The sequence below is a fragment of the Antedon bifida genome, chromosome 11, assembly GCF_963402885.1.
Source record: "Antedon bifida chromosome 11, ecAntBifi1.1, whole genome shotgun sequence".
Taxonomy (NCBI): domain Eukaryota; kingdom Metazoa; phylum Echinodermata; class Crinoidea; order Comatulida; family Antedonidae; genus Antedon; species Antedon bifida.
Genome location: NC_136236.1, coordinates 18,713,301 through 18,740,764, shown reverse-complemented (window position 1 = coordinate 18,740,764; position 27,464 = coordinate 18,713,301). Strand labels below are relative to the sequence as shown.

Genomic DNA, 27,464 nt, shown 5'->3' with positions numbered 1-27,464 from the left:
CTTATCATTGCTGCAACACTTTTAAGGCGCGGTAGATGAGTGATAAGGATGAGAAGATGATAGACAAAAATAAAAATCATAGGCCATAATCATACTACAAATTATTATTATTCTAATCTTCATCATATTAACATTATTTTTCTGATTAATGTTTTATACATTTTCTTGGATGAATCATTTTAATGAAATCTTTTTTTTAAATACATTGAGATTTCTTTTTTAAAATTAAATGTCAATTATCTATAATATTATGATTTGTCATCAATTTTTCATACATTAAGATTTCTAATTTGTTTTATTTATTGTCAATGTATTTATCTTCTGTTTAGAGATATGAAGCTTATGTTTATAAATGAGCGTATTTGGTGTAGGCCTATTTCAATTTAATGTTGTCTTTTTTTAACTAAACGTAAACACCGAAAAAAAAATGTAATGTTAATCGAAGTGCTATTAAACGTGTATCAATTAAAGAGGGCGACATAGCTCTTTTATTTGATGTCAGGAAAGATTTTATATAGCCGAAGGCTAGATTGCAAACTCCAATTTTATCGCAGATCAAAAAGTGATCCATCATGAATATGCATGAGTTTATTCTCGCGTCCATGGTGACACGCAATGCTATTTATTTTTTTTAGGGGACGAGGAGAAGGCGAGAGCAAGCTGTATGTGACGGACGAAATGTGAAAAGAGAAATGAAATGTTTTGTTTATAAAGTGGTAATTTAGAATAGAAAGCATGGTGAACAATTCTTGATGATATATAGATGTGTATTTTGATAGGAAGTATAGGCTAGTTCCATTCTTTAGTATTTTCAACACAAATCGAAACCGTAAGCCTATGGTTTTCCCTATCGATCGTGTTTGTTGATCAACAAAGTGCGAGCAACAAGGCCATTCAAACGTCGCGGCTGCGGCATTGATCCTTTTTCGCAGAGCCTAGCTAACTAGGCTTGAGCCAACACCGATCGAAACACCAGCAACCAGACAGAACTTGGTTACTGGTCCTTTCTGTCGTTGGCCTTGTTGCGTGGTAGAGAAATGATGAAGGTAAAAGACGAGTCAGATTCTGCTTGTTCGAGTGGCATTCCTATAACAGCACAAAACAGGTTTTCTTTCGAAACAGAGCTAACTTTTGCACCAAAATTAAATGCAACAAGTATTCGATTGGCTAAAGAAAGACAATCAAAATATAACAATTTTGAACATCAACAACATCAGTTTGTTTCGCCTGTGCGTTCAGTTGGAAATCATGCAACAAATTCCACATCAAATCGTGAATTTAGTTTTAAACCTCGTATGAGCTCCACAAGTTTGAAAATTGCAGAAAACCTTGGAACAACGTTTATGGCAAGACAGGAACTCCATCTAGAAAGGCAGAGAAAATTGGTAAGTCACCCCAGTTGTTGATCCATAAATCCGTTTACGCTATCCTAGTAATCGGGAAAGTCTATATCGTGCCTAGCTTACCTGTATAAACCGACAATAGCCCGTGCTCTCCAGAGGGAGGGCTTAGATACGAAAGTGAAAAGTTCTTAGAACACCCTTGTATTATAATGGACCAGTCCGCAACCACGCACGTTTCTGTCCACATTTTGACTGAAGTGAAACATCCCACTTTTAATACTGTATACATTTTTGTGGTCATGTATCAAATTTTGAAATCTGTATCATGTATTTTAATTAACATTTTTCAATAAAATAATGAGAAAACAAATTCAGTTGAAAGAACCCAGTATCCCAGAGTTTACCCTATTTGTTAGTGTCCTTATGCACTTGGAGTGGTGCGTCATTTGTCCAATGTGCATCATACTTTATTATGAATAGCATGACGCACCCCTGCATAAATTTTGAAGAACAATGACGCATTGTGACCATGTTGTTCATGATGGTGGGTTGTAACGTGACCTGACATTAACACACCAATTTTTCATTAATGTGACGTACCATTTAGGTTTTAGGTCGTATAGTTGGTCATTCAAAGTGCATTACGACGACCAATACAGTGTCAGTAGTATGATGATCAATAGCACATGCTCAATAGATGTTTGATAAATACTAATAGGTTATGACATCGCTTCATCGAAGCCAGTCTTATGGCTGAGCAGTCACTGCTCAGGCCTCTCGTACAGTAGCCTTGGCCCCGTGTTCGAAAAACATTGATGCCTTTTTTTTTTTTACTCACAATCTTCTTTATTGACCGGATCATCTTTTTTCAAAAGAGATTGCATTTGCACTATAGAATAGTCTTTAGGGCTACATTTTAAAAAAGTTATCAGCACTAATTCAAATCATTTTTCAGATTGAACAGAGCAAATTACCAGTGAATTTTAAGGCAAGACTCTCGCCAGTGTTACTACATCGAGTACGAAAACTGAAAGAGAAAGAGGTCTGTACAATAAAAACAAATTTCATAGTTACTAATTTCATATCAAATAATTATAATTTAAGATGTTTCTTAGAGCTCAATGTACTGTATAACACAGTCGGTTGTAAGCATTACATGAAATGGCTACGTCAACACCTACTGTAGACGTAACTCCTATCCAGATATTATCAGCTACAAAGTAAACAGTATAAATGTACATTATGCTTTTCCTTCCTCCGCCCCCATCCACTAAAAAAATATTCTTCTAGGAAAATCTATTCAATAAAGAACAATGTTTTTAAGAAAGAAATCATTGAGCCATTCAACAACAATTTTTAAGAATTGCCAATGTGAAATCATACAGTAATTAGCCATTTTCCAGCACATGATTCTCAAACTCAGTCAAGCATTCAAAAAGTAAGCGCGCACAGTAACACTGCAGCTAATTTTATCCAGCTCCATTATTTAAATAAATGATTGGGTGGGTATAGGCCAACAATTTTTTTTTTTTAGAAATATTCTTATTTTACCATTCCAATAATTATGTTAATCGACCTGTTGTCAAATCTATGTTGAGATTGACAAATAATTATTGATTTCTTTGAAATATGGAAATATTGTTTAAACAAGTTTATTTAAAGATGTACTGTATTGTCCCCCTGGAAAAATAATTCTTAACTAAATTTTTGTTGAATATGCCATTTTAATGTAACATAATTAGTTATCCACTTTGACCAAAAATTGGATCGGAAAAAAAATGTATTTACCTAAAAAAACTGTAATTTAAAGCAAAAAATGGTCAAATTGGCTGCCAGAATGTTGACAATTCGTTTTTGGTTGAATTTAACCATTTATTTTGCCAATTTATAAGTGAAAACATAATTTTTTTCCATTTTTTGATTAACTTTATTAGAACTACAAATAACATATTCAAAGTCTGATTTAATTAATCTTCATTTTTCATGTTTTTGGGGGACAATACATCTTTAAAGTTCTCCCAGTTTTTTATTCAATCAAAACCAACAGCAATAATTACCGCCACTAACAGGTTTGAAACATAAAACAATACAACATCAAAAATTGTACAATGTACTGTAATATTAGTATTGACAATAATCAATTAAAACACAAAGTGTCGTACAGTATTTGACATACTAACACGCTGCGTGCATGCATCTATTACAGTTCATGCTGATTGCCTCTCTGTATGAGTCATCGAGGAGAAGGTACATCATTAGAATATATTTTCATTTAGCAAAAGCCAGCACTAGCCGGCTCTGCATTGACTGTTGTGTGCTACTGTATAGTCAGATTTCTGTGACCGTTGATATTCCCTCTCTACATTTTATTGAGAGTGCATTTTGCACCTTTTACTGTGTAATTAATTCATAGTACATTTACAGTAAATTTCAAGAAGTATATTGAAATGTGAGTTTTTCATAATTGTTTAATTTGTATCGGTCAGGCTACTACAGTAGCTTGTGTATGCATTCTTTGTATTATGATAATGAATAATTTTTTTTAGGAATAATGATTTGGATATTATTTAATATCAATCCCACTTTAAGTTTAGTGGTTTGTATAAAGTGATGATGAACAATGATTATAATTGTTATGATGATGATATGATTAGAATGATGACAAAAATGCTATGAAAACAATTTAGAGAATTAGGCAGATATTTTTGTATAACAATCTTCAAAAATATTGGAAATGATTCTTTAACTTATATTCAATATCAATGCATCAATAAATATCATTAGTCAATAATTAATATTGATGATCATTATTGATATGGATTGATATTTTTATCTTATTCATCAAATATCAATCTATGCCAATCAATTAATATAATCAATTATTATCAATCAATATTAAATCATTGTCAATCCATATCAATCAATTTGAACCACTCATTGTCAATCAATTTTAATCATTCAATATCAATCATATCAATAACCATCAATATTGCACTGACTTTCTAACACTCAACAGTCACTATTTCTCATGAATAATCTTCTCGTTTCTTTTTTCGTTCAGAATCTTGATCATTCAAAGCAGCAGTTAGCGTGGAGCACACCCAATTCAACTCCGAATATTCTCGACTACGGAAGAAAACTAACGGATCTAGATGGCGTCAAAGTTGGTGTTATCGGCTCTATGTCAATGCATTCCAATATGTTGAACCCAGTACGCCCTTCCAAGCATCAATTGCAACGACTCAATGAAGGTACAGTACAAGTATTGCCTGCATGCTCATTATATTATGTTATTAATCTTCTTTCCATTCCGACTTTTAACACTAAAACGTATGGCCTAAGCACCTTTACTTCTGCTGCCTCTCGCTTATGGAATGACCTACCCGCCTCTATTTTTTCATGTTCTTCTACTATCGCCTTTAAATCTGCCTTGAAAACTCTTCTTTTTCTTTCAAATTGAGCTCTCTCATACTCCACGCCTTTGATCACTTACTGCTGGAATTGGCGCATTACAAATTCGTATTATTATTATGTTTTCTCTCTCCACAACTGAATATTGTTTTCAACAGCTGTGCATCATAATAGACTCAAATTGTATAGACTTATCAATTTAGAATGTTTACAGTATAGTAGTATAGTTTTAAATGCTTGCCTAGAGATTGTGTACTACAGCATAAACATTTTTTCATGTCATTGTCACTCCCTTTTGGTGTTTACTTAGTAGTAGTAGGACAGATCCTCTTACTCAAATAATCAATACAATTGTATTGAGTACTGCTTGAAGTTGTTAGTGCGATATTATCATTACACCATCACTCTCCTATATACATCACCCGCCGCTCTTTCTAGACGGTCTCCCATCCGGAACACGACCGGGCCCAACGTTGCTTAACTTCATGATCTGACGAGAACCGGTGTTTCAATGCAGTATGACCGTATCAGTTGTACACAAAAAAAAATACAAGCTATTGCATGCCATAAATCAATAAATTGTTTCACAATAGTTTTTTTTTTTTATTTATAATAATAATATGGTGTTTATTCATAAGCCAGATGTTAGTTTATGTAAATTAATTCTAAATTACCATACAAAAAATGCAGTATCACTTTTTCAAGATATAGTCAGTTTTTGTTTAGGTACTTTATGAGTATGTGTTGGAATACTGTAGAAAAAAACATTTGCTAATTTAATTTTTGCAGGTCCCTATTCGTCTACTGGAGCAACAAGTGTAATGAAGAAACAAAAACCAGTCTTACCAAAAACCAACCCATCAGGGGTGCATAAGCGGAGTACTACCCATCCACCTGAAGGTAAGTACACTTGGTACCATAGGATGAGGCATTGACATACAGTGGCAGATTTAGAGGTGAAAGGGGGTTGTTTTACATCTATAACATGCCTGTTGTTCCATAATAATAATTTTATCTATTCTACCCCTCCACTACCCATCTACTAAGTGCATGTACAATTTGTACCATGTGATGGTGAAGCATTTACATGGCTCTTATTCCATAATAATAATTTTATCTATTCTACCCCTCCACTACCCATCTACTAAGTGCATGTACAATTTGTACCATGTGATGGTGAAGCATTTACATGGCTCTTATTCCATAATAATAATTTTATCTATTCTACCCCTCCACTACCCATCTACTAAGTGCATGTACAATTTGTACCATGTGATTGTGAAGCATTTACATGGCTCTTGTCCCATAATAATAATTTGATATATTCTTCTAAAAATGGAATTTGAATAAAAAGTCACTATAACAGTAAATCTTTCAACTCATAAACATGGATTATTTGTATAACACCAAAGTAAAGTAGATCCTTGTCATTTGATTGGAGGATTGTGGACCATATGATATTCAATAAATACTCCATTGAACCCATGTGACATCTATTTTTCATTATATTGCGAATGCAAATTTGTGTTATGCATGTTAATTCCTGTTAAATACAATCTCGAAGGATCATAATTTATATATTATGAATGACAAATGAATGTTTTTGTATTTGAGTAATGAAACAATTATTTTCATTGAAAAATTAATTCACCTCATGAAAATATTTGTACCATTGCACTCATCATAAACTTCAATATACTATTAATGCATACAACATTTGTATGTACATGTACAGTATTAAACAATATGGTGCTCTCTATACATTATTTCCGAAACTGCTAGATAGAATGAAGTTTTTTATTTTATTTAGAAAATGAACCAACATCCTCACCTAAAGAGCATATACGAAGTAAAACAACATCTTCTCCTGAAATGAGTCCACGTAGGTCAAAGTTCAACCTTAAACGACTAAGCAACAGTAATTCTTTGATGTTCGACAAAATGCAAATTGCAAAAATGAACGCAGAGAAAGCAATTAAGGTAAGTCTGAGAACTAATACAGTAAGCTATTTTCTGGTTGTCGCTACAGTAGGCATGATTACTGTATTTTAAAGGTCAAATGTCAAATAAAATTTGGAAATACAGCATAGTGTACAATAGTACAGTCAAATCTCCCAATACCGGACTTTCTAAAAGCCAGAACTTTTCTTGAGGTTAAAAAGGTCCCAAATTCTTTGTTACCTTTAAAACACATTTAAAACCAGACATATTAAGCCAGCTCAAACATGTCCGGTATATGGGGTTAATACTGGATGTGACTTTGAACTTGTTGAATATAAATTAATCAATACAGTATTATTGCTTGAGTGCATAACCTTTGAACATACAGTACCTGGTGGGATGGTATTCCATACCCAAAGGTTTTTTTTTTATTTGATTAGATTTATTTGCATCTCATTAAATAAATAAATATTCTAATACAGTATTAGTGACATCTGTTTACTTAACCAAAGGAACAAACCATTTAGTAAATGCAGACATAGGAGAAAGACAATAGGTACATAAGACACAATAGACAAGCTAAAGGAACAATAAGTGAATGCTTGCATAAATTAACTACATAAACAGTTCCTTCCTATGTATGAATTGCACTTTATAATTATACAGTACATCTCTCCTTTGCATCAAACTGAAAGAGCAGTATAGGGATACTACCAATCTTTGTAATAGGGACTTTACGAAAAAGGACTGGAAGCCACAGGACGGCGCTCATGAATAATTTATGCATGAGCTTTAACAAAGTGGGTGGAGCTTAGCGTGAAATTCTGTTGTCTTTTTGAGATAAAGTTGCCAGCAACAACTAGTAAAAATAATGTACATATACCCTTAAATATACAGTTCAAATTTTAAAAAATTTCAAAGCTCTAAATAATATTTTAACTAACTAATGTAATTGATTAATGAAATAACATTTTTATTGGGTTAAAATGGCTGTGTTAAAAGCAATACATTCTGCGCAGCGTTTGAATGCGAGGCTCCTAACTAGGAAGGCTAGGCCTGTGCTGTTCCACCAGAGCCAAGCGATTTAGAAGGGCCCACACCGCGAGAAAGGGAAGGGAGAGAGAGATACTGTAGGTCGTTGTGGTCTTCGCGTTTATGATGTTACGCTCCAGCAAACACAGAATATTTGTCGTCCTCCCCTAACCGTCCTGTTTTGTAAAGTCTCTATTGCTAGTATATTTAGGCAAGATACTTTGCTCTAATTGTCCTTCAGATAGGATGTAAAGCTGGGTCTCGTGTGTATTTACTTTACATACAGTATGTGCATGATGGGTTACACTATTCGAAAAGAGTAGGGCTTGTCTTACATTGCTGTACCGGGCCCACTGTCTTGTACTAAAGACTTATTCAATATAGAGTAATGTTTTTTACAGCATTTCATTCATAAAATCTCACAGTATACAAGAACATATTATGTATTTGTTTTACACATTACACCAAGCTACTCATAGTGGGCTACTGCATTATCTCTCGCTAATTAAATATAATCTATTTCAGCTGATATTGCTGATGCAATCAAAATCCAAATTAAGTATAAAAAGCTTGTGCAATCAATTATCTCTACTGACATAGGCATATAATTAATTCCCATTTTCTGTTTACAGTTAAAAAAGGTGTTTTCAATTCAAGGCCCGTATCCTGTTGTTCGTGAATGTTTGAGGAATCGTGAGTGGGTTGAGAAACAGTATAGGAACATGGCACCCCACACTCACAAGGCTAAGAAAATGGCAACTAGTGATTATGATTCTGATGATTCGGATAATGATGGTGAGTTTTTTTGTATCAATGAATAAATGACAGGCCCTGTCAGTGTCTCTTGAGGATATCTCTATGCTTGAGTGGCAACATGTCCATACCAACTACAGTATATTAACTATAACCTGTGTACATATAGTGCACGTTTAAGAACTTGGTACACTATTACAAAAGATTAGGGGATCATCTCCTGGTGTGCTGATCTGACTGCCATGGGTCTGTTAAGCTTGAGGATGATAATAAATAACTTTTTAAAACAATCTTACACTACTGTACACTACACTATCTCAAATGGGATGAAGATTGCTGCAGGTTGTTTGTCCCTAGACTTGATACAGATTGTGTATTAGGTAATCAATGGGGTGCTATTTTGAAGTATTGTAAATTAATATAACTTTGGTATGAAAGGGATTTAGTGTGGTGGGTGTGAATGGTAGGGGTGGAAGTGAAGTTTATTATGTTTTTATTAGACATTTTTATAATAATTGCATAAGGTTTTTCGGTTTTTAATAATTTCTTGTTTTTTTTTATATTCTAGATGATCAGGATCAAGACAATGGTTGCCATGGGGATAGTGATGAGGAGGATGGTTTCCCTGGTGATTCAGATGGATTATATGGCACAATGGTAATTTAATTTACTTTTTTATTCTTTATATAAGAACATTCTTTTAACCTTATCTACACTGCAGTTAGATGGATGATCATTATACTTTTCATTGTTTCATTATTTTTTGTTTTGTGACTTTGTTGTTCAAAAACAAATTCGATAACAAAAATACTTAATGAACCCATGTAAATGTAATTATGATTGTCCTCAAGCTTGAAAATGTTACTATCACACACATTTCATTGACTGGCATAAAACGCATGTGAGGGTTAGAAAACATCTGCCTTGTTGTCAGAAGCATAACAATAACATAAAAATATTGGTGGTTTTTTTTCAGTCACGCGTTGTACGCAATGCCACTCCCAACTTTATGTGGACCTGTCGCAGAGATTCAATAGACTTTAAATTATTACGAAAAGACACCATTGTCAATCATTTTGCGAAAAACGGTTCTTTTACTACAAAAGTAAGTGTTTATGTTTATTTTTATTTATAATATTTGATGTATTATGTATTGTATGTAGTTATTATATTATTAACAATGATATCCTTCATTTGTATGTGCAGAAATTTAAACTCTATCTACCTGCTACCTGGATTGCTCTGTGAAAATAATAGATACATGATCACTATCATAATCATATCAACATTAAAATTGGCAAATGAATACACCGTGACCATAGGCTACTGCTTGTATGTTTTGCTTAAGTCAGAGGGTGTAAGTACGTCATATCCAACAGTTATTTTACCAGTGGTTTTTTTCTTATATTATTTCAAGGTTGGCTTATGTACAAACCTACGTAATCTACATTGGTTTGACAATATCAATCCAGATGAGTTTTTTCCAAGATGTTATAAGGTGTGCAGTGAAGAAGAGAAGAACGCTTTCATAGGTGAGAACATTCAAACTACAGTAAAATCTCTCAATTATAAATCCCAATTTTCCAAAATTTTATTTATACTCACGTAGAAACCAGCCTATAATTATAGTAAAATTATATTAAAATTATTAATATTTTACCTTTAGATGATTATAGATTAACTGCTGCAATAAGTATCCTAAAATGGGTTGTAGAAAATCATGAAACTAATTTAGATGATACGTCGTTAGATGAGAACTGTCAATCAAATGCTGCAACGCCTTGCCCACCAGCACCAAATGACGAAACTAAACTATCAACTTCAGGTAAGCTTATAGTGGTTGACGCTTCCGTATTTGTTTCATGATTTACCACTTTCTTGATGTTTCTATTTTTGCGGACACCATTTTAGTTCAAGTTCAAATCTAGACTAGGCCTAGTGTAACTTAAATTAGATCTTTTTGTATTACAAAGTTTAAATTCTAGGCTAGGCCACTAGGCGAGGCATCGTATTATATAACATCTACCTACCAGTTCTGTTCATTTGCCTAGTTCTTAGACCGTATGGCCGCTTGTTGGGTTCAGTCGGACCACTTCCCCATTAAATTATATTATCTATCCATTCCGTTCTTCTTCTACCTCACCTTCCTTTTGCACATATCTCTTCCTCTGTTATTACCATCACCATGCTTCCTCTTTTCCAATGACCATACCTCAATTTCCGAATTTCCATTTGTTGTTAAATGAGAAATATTTGACAAAAAATTATCTGTTTATTTGTAGTACAATCACCAGTAAAAGCAAAAACAAAGAAGACAAAGAATGTTTTACCGCCTTCGCTGATAGAAATGAGCTGTAAGATTGTGGACATGTTTTTAGAAGAACGAGAGCATAGTGATATTGATATTCCACTTGACACTCCTCCATTATTCACAGCCCAACAATGGGACGATTTTATACAACAGTACTATCAATTAATATTGTAAGTATGCTGCAATGTTTCCTGTGTGTGTGCTTCATGGCTACGTTGTAGGAGTAAACAACCCATTGAATTATCAATGTAAACCTACCTAGCCTAGCCATTTAGCTGTAGCTACGTCGAAGACTAAAGCTCTGTCTACACTACCAAACGGTATGTAAAAAAATGTGATGTGCCCAAATATGGTAGTGATATATGGGCACATCACATTTTGTCACATAAAGTTTGATAGTCAGAGCTTTAAGCCTGTTTTTACACATTTTCGCAAATAAAAAAATGACCTTTTAATTTTTTTCAATATAAGAGTGAATAACTTGAGATTTTCATTTTGATCATGTGATGTGTCTTCTGTTCAATTTTCGCTTTGGCTGGTTGTGCAATTGTTTGCTTTGTAATTAGTACTATTCGTCGAACTAGTAATTTTTAAAATACAGAATTGTACTAATTGAAAAGCATAAAATAATAAATAAATTTGAAAATAACTATTAGTATCATTCCTTTTATAACAGTGAGGGCGGTAGTATATGCAAGTCAGCAACATATGTTGATTACAGCCAGGATCTTGTGAACCGTCTGAAACCACACTTACCACAGCTGGACCTAGATGGTGTGAAAAACGTATGGATAATAAAACCTGGAGCAAAATCAAGGGGAAGAGGTACGGTAATAAAGACATTTAATATGTGTAGAATTCAGTATCCATGTTATTGAAGTTAGAAGTGAATTTAGTCAGCTCGTTGATGCAAATTAGTCCTGTACTGCTCCCGTTGATGCAAATTAGTCCTGTACTGCTCCCGTTGATGCAAATTAGTCCTGTACTGCTCCCGTTGATGCAAATTAGTCCTGTACTGCTCCCGTTGATGCAAATTAGTCCTGTACTGCTCCCGTTGATGCAAATTAGTCCTGTACTGCTCCCGTTGATGCAAATTAGTCCTGTACTGCTCCCGTTGATGCAAATTAGTCCTGTACTGCTCTCGTTGATGCAAATTAGTCCTGTACTGCTCCCGTTGATGCAAATTAGTCCTGTACTGCTCCCGTTGATGCAAATTAGTCCTGTACTGCTCCCGTTGATGCAAATTAGTCCTGTACTGCTCCCGTTGATGCAAATTAGTCCTGTACTGCTCCCGTTGATGCAAATTAGTCCTGTACTGCTCCCGTTGATGCAAATTAGTCCTGTACTGCTCCCGTTGATGCAAATTAGTCCTGTACTGCTCCCGTTGATGCAAATTAGTCCTGTACTGCTCTCGTTGATGCAAATTAGTCCTGTACTGCTCCAGATTCAATGGATGTATTGTACATACTGTAGCAACTTGAAGGACAGTGCATACAAAAATTGTCAACGTATTATAACATTTGTGAACAATTCATAAAATATGGGCAATTTTTTTGCATCATGGACATGCACATTGACTTCACGTACTACCCACACAGTTTCTGAATAGTATGTGCATAGGTTGCATATTCTGACCCTAAAGTTCCATGTAGGAGCCAATCTTAAATGAAACATGAATATTAATACTGTTTATATTTTCTTAGGAATAATGTGTATGAACCGACTAGAAGACATTGTAAAACTTGTAGGCAACCCTATGGTGCAGAAGGAAGGAAAATGGGTTGTTCAGAAATATATAGAGCGCCCTCTCTTGGTTTATAATACAAAGTTCGATATTCGTCAATGGTTTTTAGTAACAGATTGGAACGCATTGACTATTTGGTTTTATAAAGACTGCTATTTGAGATTTTGTACACAGCCGTATACACTAGATGATTTTGATACGTAAGTACTTACTCATGTAATTAAGTACTGTATATAAAGTAAGTGCATGTCGTGCAGTGTGTTATACGTTGGACTACTAATCGTCAGATTGTGGGTTTGAATCCAGCATTGCTTGTATCCTTAGGCAAGACACTTTACTTTACTCAGGTGTACAAATGGGTACCTGGTAAGGTCAAGACTTCATACTGATTACTTACTTCATTATGTATGTTTTCATACGTGTTTGATACAAAAATGATTAGGGTAATATGTACAATGCTTAGAGGTTTCACAACATTAGGCACTTTATAAATCCAAGATATTATCATTAATATTATTATAACCGGAGTATACAGGAGGCTTGAGTACAACGTTTGATGACAATTGGAGAGCAGTATTATACTCTGTGTTGCCTTTAGAAATATTGCTTTGTCTCAAAGTGAACAGATCCAAGGGTAGGAATTATACTCAAACATGGATATGATAGTGCAATTATAGTTATAATTAAATCAGTATTTCTAACCTTTGAACCTGAAAAGTAAAGTACACTCATTTTCCATACTGGTATTCCCAGAGGCAATGTTAATGTTGTAATTTGTTTTCAATAGGGCTATTCATCTTTCCAACCAATCTGTGCAAAAGCATTATAGCAACAATCCAACCCGTTCTACTGAGCTGCCAGACGACAACATGTGGACCAGTGCTCAATTCTGCGAGTACTTAGAAGGGAGAGATTGTGGCAACGTCTGGATGGATCTGGTTTATCCTGGCATGAAAAGAGCCATTATCGATGCCTTACTTTGCGCCCAAGATATTGTTGAGCCACGAAAGGTTTGTAAGATGACTTTTTAATAGGAGTGTCCTCTGAATAGGAGTGTTCCGTAAATAGGGATGTCCCCTAAATACTGTAGCAGTGTCCCCTGAATAGGAGTGTTCCTTAAATAGGGATGTCTCCTAAATACTGTAGCAGTGTCCCCTGAATAGGTATGTCTCTTAAATAGGGGGTGTCCCAACGAAGGCTTTTACTATATTGTATGGAAAACATTGAATCATGTAATTTTGCCAAAAGAACTATTAAATGGTAGTATAAATCTTGTTTATTCTTCCAACAGCACTCATTTGAGGTGTATGGCGCAGACTTTATGTTAACAGAAGACTTCAAACCATGGTTGATTGAGATCAACTCTAGTCCTGCAATGGGTGCAACGACAAAGATCACAGAGCAGATGTGCTTTGATGTCATCGAGGACACTATGAAGATTGTCTTGGACAGGAGGCAGGACAAGACCTGTGACACAGGACACTTTGAACTGGCATACAAACAGGTACGCCAAAGTCATTTTTATTTTCAAAACCCTGGTCATTTTTGTCTTGTATGCTTTACTAAAGGTAAAGGTATTTATTATCATCCTCAAGCTTAACAGGAACATTTGTATGAGGCCCTCTATGGATCCATGGCAGCCAGCAGTGCAGTGCCTACTTAGATCACACCGGGAGACAATCTCCTACTCTTTTCAAATAATGTACTGGTTCTATAACACGCACTGAATATACACAGCTTTACATCCCATCAGAAGGACGAGGCAATGATAATAAAGCATCTTGCTTAAGGATACAATTCATAGACAGGCTCAAACCTGTTGAGGCTGAACTAATTTAATTTGGGAGACGATCTGTTACTCTTTCCAAATAGTGTACCAAGTTCTTTACATCCCATCTGAAGGACAGGCTCAAACTTGTTAAGGCTGAACTGACTTCTTACAAAATAATATAGTAATAATTTGTTATTTTTGTATGTGTAGGCACAAGGGGCTGCACCACCTTATATAGGAATGAATTTATCAGTTGAAGGTGCCACAATCAAAAAACCAAGTTACCTTACTCGGCAAAAGAGTACACCAAACATGTTTGGTTCTCGAACCATGGACACAAAGTTACATGCAGAACGTACAAGACTTGTAAAAGAAGCAAAATCAATTAAAGAGGGCAGAGAAGCCAAGGGGGCAGATGGTAGCAAATCTAACACAAGCTTAGAAGAAGTACAAAAGAAACTTACAGGTACAAATATTAATATACAGTCATCAGATGTTGTTGGCAGTGACATTAAACTAGAAGAGAATTCCAAATTAGACTTAAGGTTAGGTTCACACGGTGCTCTAGCCAATATAAAACCAAAGAAAAAGAAGAAAAAAGTTGTCAAAGCTTATACCGTCTTTAATAGCACCGTAGAAGAAGGGGCCACAGAAATTCCAAGCATCGGATCTTATCAATTTCCTATGCCTAAAAAGTTAATCACAACTTCCAATTTAAATCGGTTAAAGTCTGTACGTAATATACAGCCAAATGGGAATAATTATAGAGTTAAGTATCAACATCATTCCGTGGATAAGAACCATTTTATAAGCACAGGTCCAAATGGCGTTACTGTTTACTCAACATAGTTTCGCACTTAAGGTCCACCAAATTATTTTACTACAGTTACTGCAGTAACTACATTTTGTTTACTCTTTAACCTGTCTATGCAATCATTTAGCAAACTTTTTTTTGGGGGGGGGGGGGGGGCTGGGGTTAATGATACTGCTTATTGCAGTGACCTTATCACCTTCTATAAAACTTCTATGAAATAAACTAAAATCATATGTTACTGCAGTATAAATATGTAGTAACTGCAGTAAAATAATTTTGACATGATCTCTTTGCAACTCTTCCAATACCAGACAGGTGGCCTAATGATGTATGTCTGGTTTTCCAGAAAGTTGTATGCTACATGTGTTTTAAAAAAGGTACACAGTAACTTGGAACTTTTTGAACCTCAAAAAAATTCTGATTTTCCAGTGTTTCCATTTCCATAATTAGAGAGTCTGGTATTGGGAGATACAATTGCTGTCTTTCACAAAAACATGATTTACCCATTTTTAACAAAGGGTGAATGTAAATAATTTTAATTATAAATTTTCAATTTTGCATTTACAGTATTTTTTAGAAACATTTTTTTTAATGATATGTTGTTATTATGGTTTTCTGAGATAGTCTATAAGGTCTGCATCATGTAATGATAGTACCATGCATGACTGAGTTTGCCATATGTAATCATTATTCAAAACTATTGTTTGTATTTTTGTAACATTATTCTTCAATCACCATATTCAAAAAACTATTCTATTTATGTGACAATATTCCTTAATTCATGCTTTCCATAGAACATTTAGCAGCAACCCAGGTTAGTTTTCCTTGTAACTGATTATTCTATTTTGTTTGTTATTTTTTCTACAATTGGCATATCTGATTGGGGACTTTCCATAGAGTACTGTTTTCCTGTTGGATAATAGTGAAAGTTGCGCTTATTAACGTTTACGTTTTGAATATTCAAAAGTTCCAAATTGAATATGCCAATTGTATGGTTTGTTGTGGTCAAATGTGTCTTTTTAATATTCTTTTTCATTTTTGTCAACATTTTACATGTCTTCTCAGTAGCAACACTGTATTGCATGGGTTTATTACAAGTTGGCAAAATAGAATGTTGCCAAGTATAGTTCTTGCTTTGTATGTTTGTTTGTTAGCACGATATCGCCTACCATTTTCAAATCATCATTTTCTGTGTAAATATGTATATACTTACAGAACATGTCTATTGAAGAAAATTTGTTCATTAATAACTTCACAAATAACAAAAACAGAATTTGTATTCTTTTAACATGGACCGAAATATCAACATGCGGCTTCTGTGGCAATATCTTGCCAAGTACTTCACTCAGTTTCTGAGTGCTTTCATTGCTTTTTAAATGTACATTCAACGATTATACAACCACATGATACACAAGTTCACGGTATGACAGCATGATTTAAGCAGAACACGTATGAATGTAGTTAATAATATATATTTACTTTTTACATGCTGCTAAAATGAATATTGTGTAAATTTATCTCTCATCACTTAAACAATTTATGATTGTGTTTACAACATTTTTAAGCATCCGGAACATGCTGCTGGCGACAGAAAAATGGAACATCCTCGAATCTAGTCATTCATTTGCAAATACCACTGCAGGAAAATACAGTAGCATGATTTGCATATAATTCTAATTCTCTCTCTCTCCTTTGTATACTTGAAAACAAACTACACAGTCCCAAATGGCTGGTGTGTACTCTGCCAATGTGCCGGATCAACTTTCTAAATCCAGAATTTGAATTGGAATGATTAATTACCGAGTTATCTGGAAATTCCCCCGTAATTACCAGTTTCGTTAATGCACCATGTGTGTTCCTTGTATTGGCAATGTTATTCAATCCAATTCAAATTGATTTTCCCCTCTCTTCTGCATTTTCATAGAATCATAACAATAATGATATTTACAAGTTTAAACTCGTGTTTCATATTGTTAGTGTACCCATGGAGGAAAAAAATAATAATAATAATAATAATATTTTTTCCTCCATGCTGTACCAGAAATAATACTAGCAGTAACCTATATGAATCTTTCCCATCATGCAAATGCTCATCCTGTGAAGTTGTGTATTGTTCAGTTTATATAACCCTTAGATACTGTATCTCTATCAATATTGTTGCTAACTGTGTCTTTCATTTATGTGCAATATATTATTTCACTTTTAAAAATCTAAACTATAACATCATTTATACTGTGCATTCTGCCATGTACTAATTTATATTATCCTGTTTATGAAAAGTTATTGTTTTTTTACTTTTGTTTTACTTACCAAAACTGTGTGTTAATCAAACAAACTTGCCTATTTTTGTTAAAACTTAAACCTTTGTTTGTGTATATTGTTAAGGTCTGCTTGGCAAGTAAACAGTGTTTTTTTCTAAAATAGATAAAGTAATGTTGAGAATGTCTCAATTTTACTTTATTTAAATTTTAAAGGATCACATGGTGTACTGAAAACCTTACTATAATGTATTAAAATGCATCCATTTATGATATTTATATCCATTTTTTTGCCACTGTAAGTGTATATTATGTATAATATTCTAAGTTGCTTTTTGTAATTTATAAATATAGATTCTCCAGTTTTTTTTTAAATTGTGTTTTTTTTCTCTAAAAAACTATGAATAACAGTGGTCTTTATTTAGAAGGACATCTGTATGTTGTTGTTTTTTTAAGTTATGATTTTTGCTTATAGTTTAGTTTCATGTTTTCATGTTTGTTTTAATATTAGCATCAGCTTCACATACGTCGATCCAAGCTACACGTTCAAGCAGCCCACACCGAGATAGCAATCATGACTCACGCTGTATGTTAAACACTCATTAATTATACAGACCGTTCATACTTAGTTATTTACCCGAGTAAGTTGGTTCTTCCTACAAGGTGCCCATGAAACCTACTCCTTATCTCGGTAAATAACTAAGCATAAATGGGCATAGTCTCTATCTTAGACTTTTAATTATGTACATTATACCTTACACTTTTCCACATTAGAACGCAACACAATTAATTACAGGGCACGGATCACCCGAACTGTCGTTTTTGATTGGTCAAAAGTCGCGTGTTTTACCTCATATAGTGGGAAACAAGCATTACTTTTTTCCGTTATCATTCATTTTCTGTTGCATAGCTTTCACACACTGTATTTCCAATCTGTCTTCACTGTAAACTAATAACTAATCGCATTCACACATTTCATCTCAGGCACAGGCAACGCTATAAATGGCACATGGGCCCACACTTGTACCTTGTGTGGCAGTGGTAATGGTCTGAAATTGGATCTAGACGAAGAAGCCGTCAGGATGTGCCCGTGCCGAAAAGACAGTGTCGTCACGCCCGTGTCACCCGTACCGCAACGCCCGCACAGTGCCTGCGTCTCACCCGATATTATTCTGCGTAGTGGCACTTTTATTAGCAATAGGCAAGGTGATTTGGTTACCTTAAGTGGACACGATCCGTTAGTCGGCGTTCACAAAGTTGGCAACGCGGGCTTCTTGAAGAACAAGACGCGGCCTAATATAAATAGAATCAGACGAGAAAACAGAGCTATGTTAAAAACAAGTGATGTTAGGGTCGCTTGTAGTTCAAGTGTTCCACTAACCTTAGCTAATCATGTGATAATGAGAGAATAAAATGAAATGTCATTATATATATATACATATGTTTTGTGAATAATCATGTACAATAAATATATATTTATGATTATTATATACTCTGTTATTATACTCTGTTTATAGTATATGTGTACAATGGTGCTTGGATATTTCATATACGTTTACATATAACAAAGAACTACTGTATTGTATCAATTTATATTTTATTATGACATAGCATTTTCGTGCAAAAGCACAGTATACTTTCAATGTTGAAACAATTTTCTAATCTTTGGAAAACACAGGAATTTGATATTGAGTATTTTAGGCCTAAAGATATAATCTTATTATGAAATACGTATTTTCTGATGTCAGGCAGTATCGTAGGCCTACTTTGTTCTACTAGCTTGGCAGTAATGTTGTTAAGTATAAGGTTGTGAATATGTGTTAAAAGGTATATGTATAATCGTTCTTTGTTGTGTGTTACAGATATCGAATTAAGATTAATGTTCTGATCCATTTAAAATAAATTGTGTAATGTGATTGGATTTTCTAAACGTGTTTGTTGAATGTACGTAGATGTTTATTACACAGTGGCGTGCTTTCAAATGGTTACAATATTGTAAAATTAAATTCTGAACTTAACCTAATGCATGGTTTCCACTAGAGACGCAACGCAAGGACGTAACGCAACGTAAAACTTGGTTCCCACTAGAGACGCAACACAAGGACGTAACGCAACGTAAGTGAGTTGACCAACTGTCGGTTTTCATTGATAAACACGCTTGCGTTGCGTTTACGTCTTTGCGTTACGTCCTAGTGGGAACCAAGCTTTATGATCTACCTTTTAGGCGGCCTCGTAAAAATAGTATTTGATCGTCTTTACATCCGATTTTTTTTTCCTGATGAACTGATACGGCGAAATTAATATATATCGTATCAAGAAGAACCAAACTACCCTACAAAATATACCCTAGATATATTTAAGGGTATAAGAGTATGGAGGTATGGAAACACACCCTTATTGCATTTCCTTTGAAAGACCATGGATACATTTTTCTAAGTTAGCTAGGTACCAGGAAAAATATGGGGTTAATAAGCTACGCGATCCACAGAACATACATTAGGCCTAAGCAGCCATAGATCGACCAACTCAAAGTTTCCAGTTTCGCCATTTATTTTATTTTATGTATTTAGGCAATGTGGCCAAGGATTTCAATGGTGAATTAATCACTGTCCTATCAGATAGGTGGTAATCCCCCTGATACAGGGGCTATTTTGTGAACCAGTTCACCGGGGTAACCCCCTACTCTTTTCGAATAATGAACTGGGTTCTTTAAAGTGCACACAGGTTATAACTGTGTACACTGGACCTATAGTCCTTATCCGAGAAGACTTGTTCCACCACCAGAACTAGGAGCGAGTCGGCCTCGAACCCTTGCCGATGTTGTTGGCTCTTTAGGTACGGTAAACGGCGCCCCTGCCTTAACCGCTCGGCCATTTGACTCACTCAAATTAATGAATCCGGATTATGTCCATACCGGTAACTGTCTTCTGATCCTCACAGTCTACGTTCCATCAGTGCGCCATACCATTCCTCATCCTCATTTGCATAAATATAATTTGCATATCCAGATACAGATATGACCGGTTCAAGCAGTTTTGTGATTCCTAAAGTTAAAACGACAACGAACGAGTATTATAAAACAGAAGATATTAGTGGCGGAATTCCAGGCCATCTTATTTGCCGTTGAACGATATTTTTCCCGGAATATGACGATGATTAGAAGCTTTACCGTGTGGAAGGTAGCCCTCCTTGGCGAGGATAGTTTTGCTAAAAAAAATGATCACTTTTCTGGTTGAATTGTCGATGACAATGCTAATTGAGCTTCGGAAAACAGAGGCTGTTAATACACCCAACCTAAAATTGCACGATTTGTAGGTTTCTTAGGTCTACTTAAACCGCTATTAGAGTCGTTATGTCTACCACCTTTTACCAACAGTTCAACGACTTTGTGCTATAATTTTTAACACAGATTCAACCTATGATTCCTTTTTATTGACATAATTTTATTATGTCTAAACGACGGAACTAATCATTTCGTGGAGATAACCCCCACGAACTAAATAAACAAGAGTCAATAAAATGTGTTTACCGAATATCATTATCTATCAATAATGAATCCAACTTATCTTAAATGTGAGATAACAATGCCAGTCAGAAGAGGTTCGACGAAGCTAAAGTACCTATACTGAGTTAATAGGTTACAATCAACATACTGTCGTAGGTCATTCCAATACGTGATTGAGGCTTTACGATTTTTGGTGAGTTGTGTATTTTTTAAACTTTTAAATCTAGCTTACTCACATTCTAAGAAACGTTCGACATAAACGATAGTTAGGGAGTTTATTCTTGATTAATTCCATCAGCCTGAAGGGAAATCCCCTTTTAGGACCGGGTTCAGCTTAAATATATAGTTGTGTAGTGAAAGGAAGGAAGTGATCACAGGCAAAAGAATACTGCATGTTGTTTTAAAAAAAGGCGTTTTATAAAATTGTAATACAATTGCCTATGATCAATATTGACATCACAAAATAACGCCCATTGGGTCGTGACGTATCCAGGATTTTCAAATAGTAGACTAAAGGGCTTGATTAAGTAAATGAATTGCTAAATTAAAGCCCACTTTGATTCTTCTCCACCACTTGAACATTTTTTTAAACCGCGGCCACGTGTGTTGTTCATACAACAAAAGTCTATATGACAGAATTGCATCTTTCAGTGGGTGGGGTGGCAAAAAAAAAAACAAAGTTCGCTCAACCCCATAATAGGACCTAGGGGGCCTATCTTAACGACCACACTCAATCGTTCCAAAAGTGTTCAATGATGACTAAAGCATTAACGGATCAATGTTTTATAGGTAATGGAGACACCTTGGAATTTAGCACCTTGCGATTTGAGCCATTTCATTAAAGAACTTCGTCCAACGAAATCTACTACTAAGCAAGTGAATGATGCCATTGAATCTCTCGTTGAGTATATGAAGACGAAATTGACTGTGACTGTAGGCCGAGTAGGAGTGGTAAGTGTATTATAATGTCATATTATAAGAGGATACAAAGAAGTGGAGAGGAACGGCCTTGCAATATAAAAGATAGGACATCTACCCTAAATCAAAATCCGCCACTACCTCAAACCAAGGAAGAGCGAAATTACCCTGTTTAAACTTTATTTCTGTATCCTCACCAATAGTGATTTTTCAATGTTACGACCACGTGACTAAACAATCATTCTGCGCATGCTTCACAAAAAAAGACTTTCTATTTGATAGCTGCGTAATACTGTATAAAGTCTTTTGGGCTCGTCCCATTTTTATTTCATTTTGCTCTACACATTATTTCAATACAAACTCTTATGTATTATCTTGTATGATAATGTAAGTCACTACAGTATTTAGAAATGACAATCATATTCTCTATCTTTGCTTGCAAGAGACCTACATATTTGTGATTAATTAATTTTAAATACTCTTGTCAAGTCAGTATTATTAGTAGATGAAAGGACGTCATTCAAATTGAATCGATTTATTAAACCAAATTGCTCCATCATCTTGATGACGTCTCCGAAACAATGATATATCTACTTTCAGTCAAACTTGCCTAATTACAAATCAATCGCTGAGCCTTGTACAGTGCCAGATCGATTGGAAGCAAACTCGGTTGCTGAATGAAATGATAATAGTAATTGTAAACTTGTCTTAAATCTAAATTATCGCCAACTTAATATATCTGCAGTGTGACGTCACAAACAGTTTTTTTAGCTATCTCGGCTACGCATAATTCTACAAAAGCAAAACATCTTGCAAAAGGAAAAAGGTGTTTGATTGTCCCTACGAAAATGATTTTAACCGATATTAAAAATATTTATTCTACTGAACAAACTTAAATAACGTCCCATTGTACATTCTCCAATTTAAAGGCGATAGAACACATTGAAGAAACACAGTACCGTTACTGGTAGACGTTTAGGTGTTTTCTAAACGCTCAAATGAAATACTGTATAAACAAACAACAGGCAAATATCTTCTGATATGTTTATGTGATACTCTAAACGCTCAAATATAGACACGCATTAAGGCCTATCAATAAAGCAAACTTGCACAGATCTTTACATTTTAACGTTACAGTATTCCCTAAAAGAAGACAAAACACAATAAAAGAATTTAAAAAAAAGACAGACAACTTTTTCGCAAATATTGAACCCCTAAAATGCAGTAGTAAACATAGATCTATTCTCCAACAACCTTTAAAGATGTATTGATTAATTAAATCAGACTTTGAATAGTTATTTTTAATAAAGTTAACCACTTCCACGAGAAAAAAAAATGTTTTCACTTATAAAAACGGTTAAATTCAACCAAAACACATTGCTTGACTATTTTAGCTTTAAATTACAGTTTTTTTCAGGTAACTAAAACATTTTTTTTTCGATCCAATTTTTGGTCAAGGTGGATAATAACTATTATGACTATTACAACACATCTTTTACGTTTCAATATTCTCTAAAATATAAACAAACACAACAAAAAAATACAGTTATGTAGATTCTCATCGTTTTTTTACCAAGTTTTACTCATTTTAATGTTTATTCCTTATTATTCACGCACGCAATATCGATCATATCTTATCTTTAAAATTTAAGTCGGTGAAGTATTAGTATGTAAGCGTGGTTCTATGTAGGCTATATACAGTAGCCTTCAAACATCATTATTGAGAAGTCATTTACATGAGTAGGCCTACATTAAGTAGAGTACCGATAATTTAAATCTGGAATTAAAAGTTGCGTAGGTGTAGCTCATCAATAAAGCCATCAAGCGACATGTTCATACACGCATACAAAAAAAACGTGTATTTTGAAATCAACCCTAATCATGTTCATAAAATGCTAATCTAAAAATGGCATTATATCATCCACCAACAAAAACATTAATTTAGAATGAGCTATAAGTATCATCTGGGAAATACAATCTATGAAAGAATCTCAGAAGGGTTTAGCCTATACACTTTTAAATATTTTTATCCTTTTGTATTTTTCTTAAAGATGTAGGCCTAGGCCTATTCTGAAAATAGTAATCCAACGAGTCAAAATCTTTCTCCTTATTTATGCCCGTTTATGCATTAACCATGCATAACTTATTGTAACTAGTGCAATCACAATACGTATGAAACGCGATGTGTGCCAAAATATTTATCTTTTTACAAATATTAAGTCGAATGCAGTCGACAACGTAGTGTAGAATAACTGTAGGCCTATTTACGATTTATTTATTTACTTATTTGTTCTTTATACTGGGTGACCTCTTCAGTAAAAAAACTGTTCTCCCAGAGGGCCCAGTACACAAAACACAATAACAGTAAAAATACAAAACAAATTTAAACAAACCAGCGATACAAATACAAAAACTATACAAAACCTATACAAAAAAGGATAAGAAACACCCCACCCACAATTACAATTGTTATTTATTTGTTATAATTTATTTATTTATTATTTCTGTTAATAAAGGCTGGCGAATGGGGTAAAAGTCTTTCAACACAAGATGATATATTTATCGATCTTCTTCTATATATCACTGACTTCCGAGCGATTGAAGACCACTCAAAAAAACTACCATCTATCGTGAACGAATTGCGGGAATGTCTTAATGACAAATACAGATTGGGAATGAAAAATCCCCAAGATTGTTTAACAGTTTATTTACCAACGTGTGATGATATGATCACGTGTACAGTTTTTCCTACTGTCGATTTGCTTGGCAACAATCCAACTCAAGGTACGTCAAGTGTTTAACGCAAATCTTCAAATGACCTTCGCGATTGCTTTCATTTTCTGTAGGTAAGCGATGCAGAAATCCTAAATTATTCATTACTTGTAACCGGTGTGACCGTGAAACTATATTTTCTAAGTTCTGTAGCCAAACCGACTCCTCTATAACCTATCTCTCTCACTATGAATACAAAAAGTTCTGTAAACAACAAGACAACATTCAAAGCACATAAATATAAACCATTGAGGTACGCAGACGGCTCGAAAGATTTTCAATAGCTAATTGGCAGGTCAGTTCTTACATCACACCTATAGCCTATGTAATCATATATAGAATAATTCATGATTGAAACATCGCTTATCTACGAAATGGCACCCTGCCAACTTACATTATTTTTTGATAATTTAGTAAAAAGGATTAAGCCTACTTACAAATATTACTAAGTTATTATACCCTCAGCAACTCTGCATTGAATGTCCAGGTCTTATTCATTCATTTATTTTGATCAAAATCATTGTCAACAAACAAGTCAAACACAAGATAAGAAAACAAGCATTATGCAGGTTGAAATGGATAAAATTTGTTTAAAAAAACTTCGATTTCAAGAAAATTTTCAGTTCAAATATTTTAAAAATTGTCATATAAAAAAATAGTAAAATGTTTATAAAAAAGTTTTAAAGAACATTTAGTATGAGACATATATATTATCGCTACTATTTTATTTTTCTTCAGCAAACATCGGCACATTTTACCGAAAGTTCATTACAGTTTCTGATCGTTCCCCTTACAACGCAACCATACTAGAAATGCAATCTAATTTAATTAAGAAAACACCAGTTTACCTACATGACTTAATACGATTGGTCAAAGCGTGGCAGACGACAAAACTTTCGCTTCGCAGCAGAGAGCCTAAACCAGAATTGTTTGATCTGGTAACATTGCAACGCTGGTGCAAGGCTGGATGCCCCGCCGAGTTTGACATCCGTAAAGGATTTGTTGATGTAATGAAGACGCTTGGAGATTGGGCGAGTTTACAAGTGATTTGGGGCGGAACTCAGTATGGTCGATACGACAAAACCATAATGGAAGAAGTGGCGAAACATAATTTGCATATTTGGTAAGATTATCTTTAAAACGTCTTCTTTTTTTCAAAGTTATTTTAGAATCACAACTTTATAGGCCTAAGATTCCTTTATGAAGGAGTATGGTAGAAATAGTTAAACTTCATTCCAGGCCAATCACAAACGACAGTGTTTTGCTTGTGATGCAAGATAATCACTTGCGTTTCGTGCACGTTCGTGCGCTGCGTCATATAGGTACGTACCAAACTTTGCTGATGTCTAAACTATAGTTATGATACGGTTTTCAAACATGAAATGCGCATGTAAAGTACGTTATTTTATAACTGGTACACTCTGGAGATTCTTATTTTTGTCTCGTAATTCGTAGACGTTACCGGACATCATTTCTCGTACAAGTATAGGTTCAGCTTCGATTAGCAAGCGATTAGGGCTGTTGAACAACAGTACGAAGAAGATCTTTTTTTGTCGAGCGAATTTACCTTGCATTGTTTTTATTTTATTTCTGTTGTTTCCACTGATTATTGTTGAATTCATCAATTCTCAGTAAGACGCCTTTGTGACGTAGTGCCAATCCAATCTCTCTTAGCCCAAGATGTGGATTAAGAGTCATAATCCAGCTGAAAATTATAAACGTTTGCAAATTAATGATTGATTGACATTTTATTTATTCCACTAGTGACTCAGCAAAATAGCTAAACACTTTTTTTTGTTGTAATGATTTTAATTTTGTATTTCTATTTAAAGAAATTTGATGTTTCCTTCTTGTTTTCAGTCTTGAAGATACACCACTTGTCATGGATCCGATAGATCCATTCCTAAACTATTGCAGTGGAGTTAGGAGGCTGATTTGGGAGGAGATTGAGCGCACTGCCAGAGAAACTACTAAAGAGGCAGGCTTGAAAGGAGCGGAAGTCACGCCCAACTGGCAATGAACGGCGTCGAAAATTAATGAACGAATTAAATGAAAGGGAATAGCTGCTTAAATCTACATTTTAGGTTGTACGGCCGGAAAACAGCAAATACAGAGATAAGTGGAGAGAATGTAGGCCTAATGTGGTATAATGTGAGTGAGCGGCTAGATGTGAGAGGCATAGGTTCGAGCCATGACTGTATCTCATCCTCATTAAAAGAGCAGTCATATTTTCAACTCGCATTCAAATCATCATTACTTACTAAATGATTCTAATGCACATCCAGCATCATTAACATTTTGAGAATGTAGTGCTATGTAGTTTATGTGCCGTGTATAACTTTTCTATTCCGCGGTTGAAATTCAAACACTACATCTTTGAATGGCCCAGCCTTATCGATTCAAGATCGATTCATTTTAAAACAGTAGCTAAAACAAAAGATGATGTATTGTTTGATAGGCCCATTTCAATTCGTTAAAAGCCTGATTGTCCTCCTCGTTTCTTTAAATTTTTATTTTATTTTATTCAAACTCATTCAACAGCGGGAAACCCGCGCCTTACAGAATGGAATAAACAATATCATATATATATATATAAATCTTAAAACCTAAACAATACAAAATTATACAATTTTACTAATTTTATTACAAAAACAATTATAACGGTCAAAAAAGAGATCAATAGAATTTATCTTTAACAACACAATTATTAAAAGAAGACAAATACGCGAGATAAAACCATTCTTGGTAACATTGACACGACAAATAGAAAAGACATTTTGATATGTTTCAACTCCGCATTCAACGCATAACATCCATTATGTTGTATTTTACTTTGCTCTCTCATTAATGTAACTAACAAAGTAATAAAGTGGTGAATTGATTTAAATGCA

General features: G+C 34.4%; 2 protein-coding genes across 4 annotated transcripts; both read left to right on the top strand.

Annotated features, from left to right (window-relative positions):
* The first annotated feature begins 979 nt into the window (after nucleotides 1-979).
* Nucleotides 980-19,398, top strand: LOC144856560 (tubulin tyrosine ligase 3-like). Of its 3 annotated transcripts, XM_078714579.1 has the most exons (19): nucleotides 980-1,385; nucleotides 2,299-2,385; nucleotides 4,405-4,594; nucleotides 5,544-5,654; nucleotides 6,565-6,734; nucleotides 8,360-8,522; nucleotides 9,049-9,137; nucleotides 9,457-9,585; nucleotides 9,898-10,012; nucleotides 10,147-10,305; nucleotides 10,763-10,961; nucleotides 11,468-11,616; nucleotides 12,495-12,735; nucleotides 13,323-13,545; nucleotides 13,827-14,039; nucleotides 14,517-14,772; nucleotides 15,915-15,934; nucleotides 17,890-17,964; nucleotides 18,363-18,520. In XM_078714579.1, exons 1-19 carry the CDS (start codon nucleotides 1,038-1,040, stop codon nucleotides 18,378-18,380), a joined length of 2,955 nt encoding a protein of 984 aa, XP_078570705.1. In that variant the 5' UTR covers nucleotides 980-1,037; the 3' UTR covers nucleotides 18,381-18,520. The 3 variants fall into 3 exon arrangements, with proteins under 3 accessions (XP_078570705.1, XP_078570706.1, XP_078570704.1); XM_078714580.1 differs by lacking the exon at nucleotides 17,890-17,964; XM_078714578.1 differs by lacking the exon at nucleotides 15,915-15,934 and having other exon boundaries at nucleotides 984-1,385; nucleotides 18,363-19,398.
* A 234-nt stretch (nucleotides 19,399-19,632) lies between these two features.
* On the top strand, nucleotides 19,633-27,129 carry LOC144855497 (2'-5'-oligoadenylate synthase 3-like). The gene is made up of 5 exons (XM_078713387.1): nucleotides 19,633-19,756; nucleotides 21,673-21,834; nucleotides 24,318-24,585; nucleotides 25,312-25,696; nucleotides 26,434-27,129. Exons 1-5 carry the CDS (start codon nucleotides 19,751-19,753, stop codon nucleotides 26,591-26,593), a joined length of 981 nt encoding a protein of 326 aa, XP_078569513.1. The 5' UTR covers nucleotides 19,633-19,750; the 3' UTR covers nucleotides 26,594-27,129.
* The last annotated feature ends 335 nt before the right edge of the window (nucleotides 27,130-27,464 follow it).

Excerpts from the sequence above, each read along its gene's own strand:
- LOC144856560 (XM_078714578.1), top strand. The coding sequence starts at position 1,038 with ATGATGAAGGTAAAAGACGAGTCAGATTCTGCTTGTTCGAGTGGCATT. Across the intron at positions 9,138-9,456 it reads ATGGATTATATGGCACAATG|TCACGCGTTGTACGCAATGC; the intron begins GTAATTTAATTT and ends GTTTTTTTTCAG. Across the intron at positions 11,617-12,494 it reads AGCAAAATCAAGGGGAAGAG|GAATAATGTGTATGAACCGA; the intron begins GTACGGTAATAA and ends ATATTTTCTTAG.
- LOC144855497 (XM_078713387.1), top strand. Across the intron at positions 21,835-24,317 it reads CTGTAGGCCGAGTAGGAGTG|GCTGGCGAATGGGGTAAAAG; the intron begins GTAAGTGTATTA and ends CTGTTAATAAAG. Across the intron at positions 24,586-25,311 it reads TGGCAACAATCCAACTCAAG|CAAACATCGGCACATTTTAC; the intron begins GTACGTCAAGTG and ends ATTTTTCTTCAG.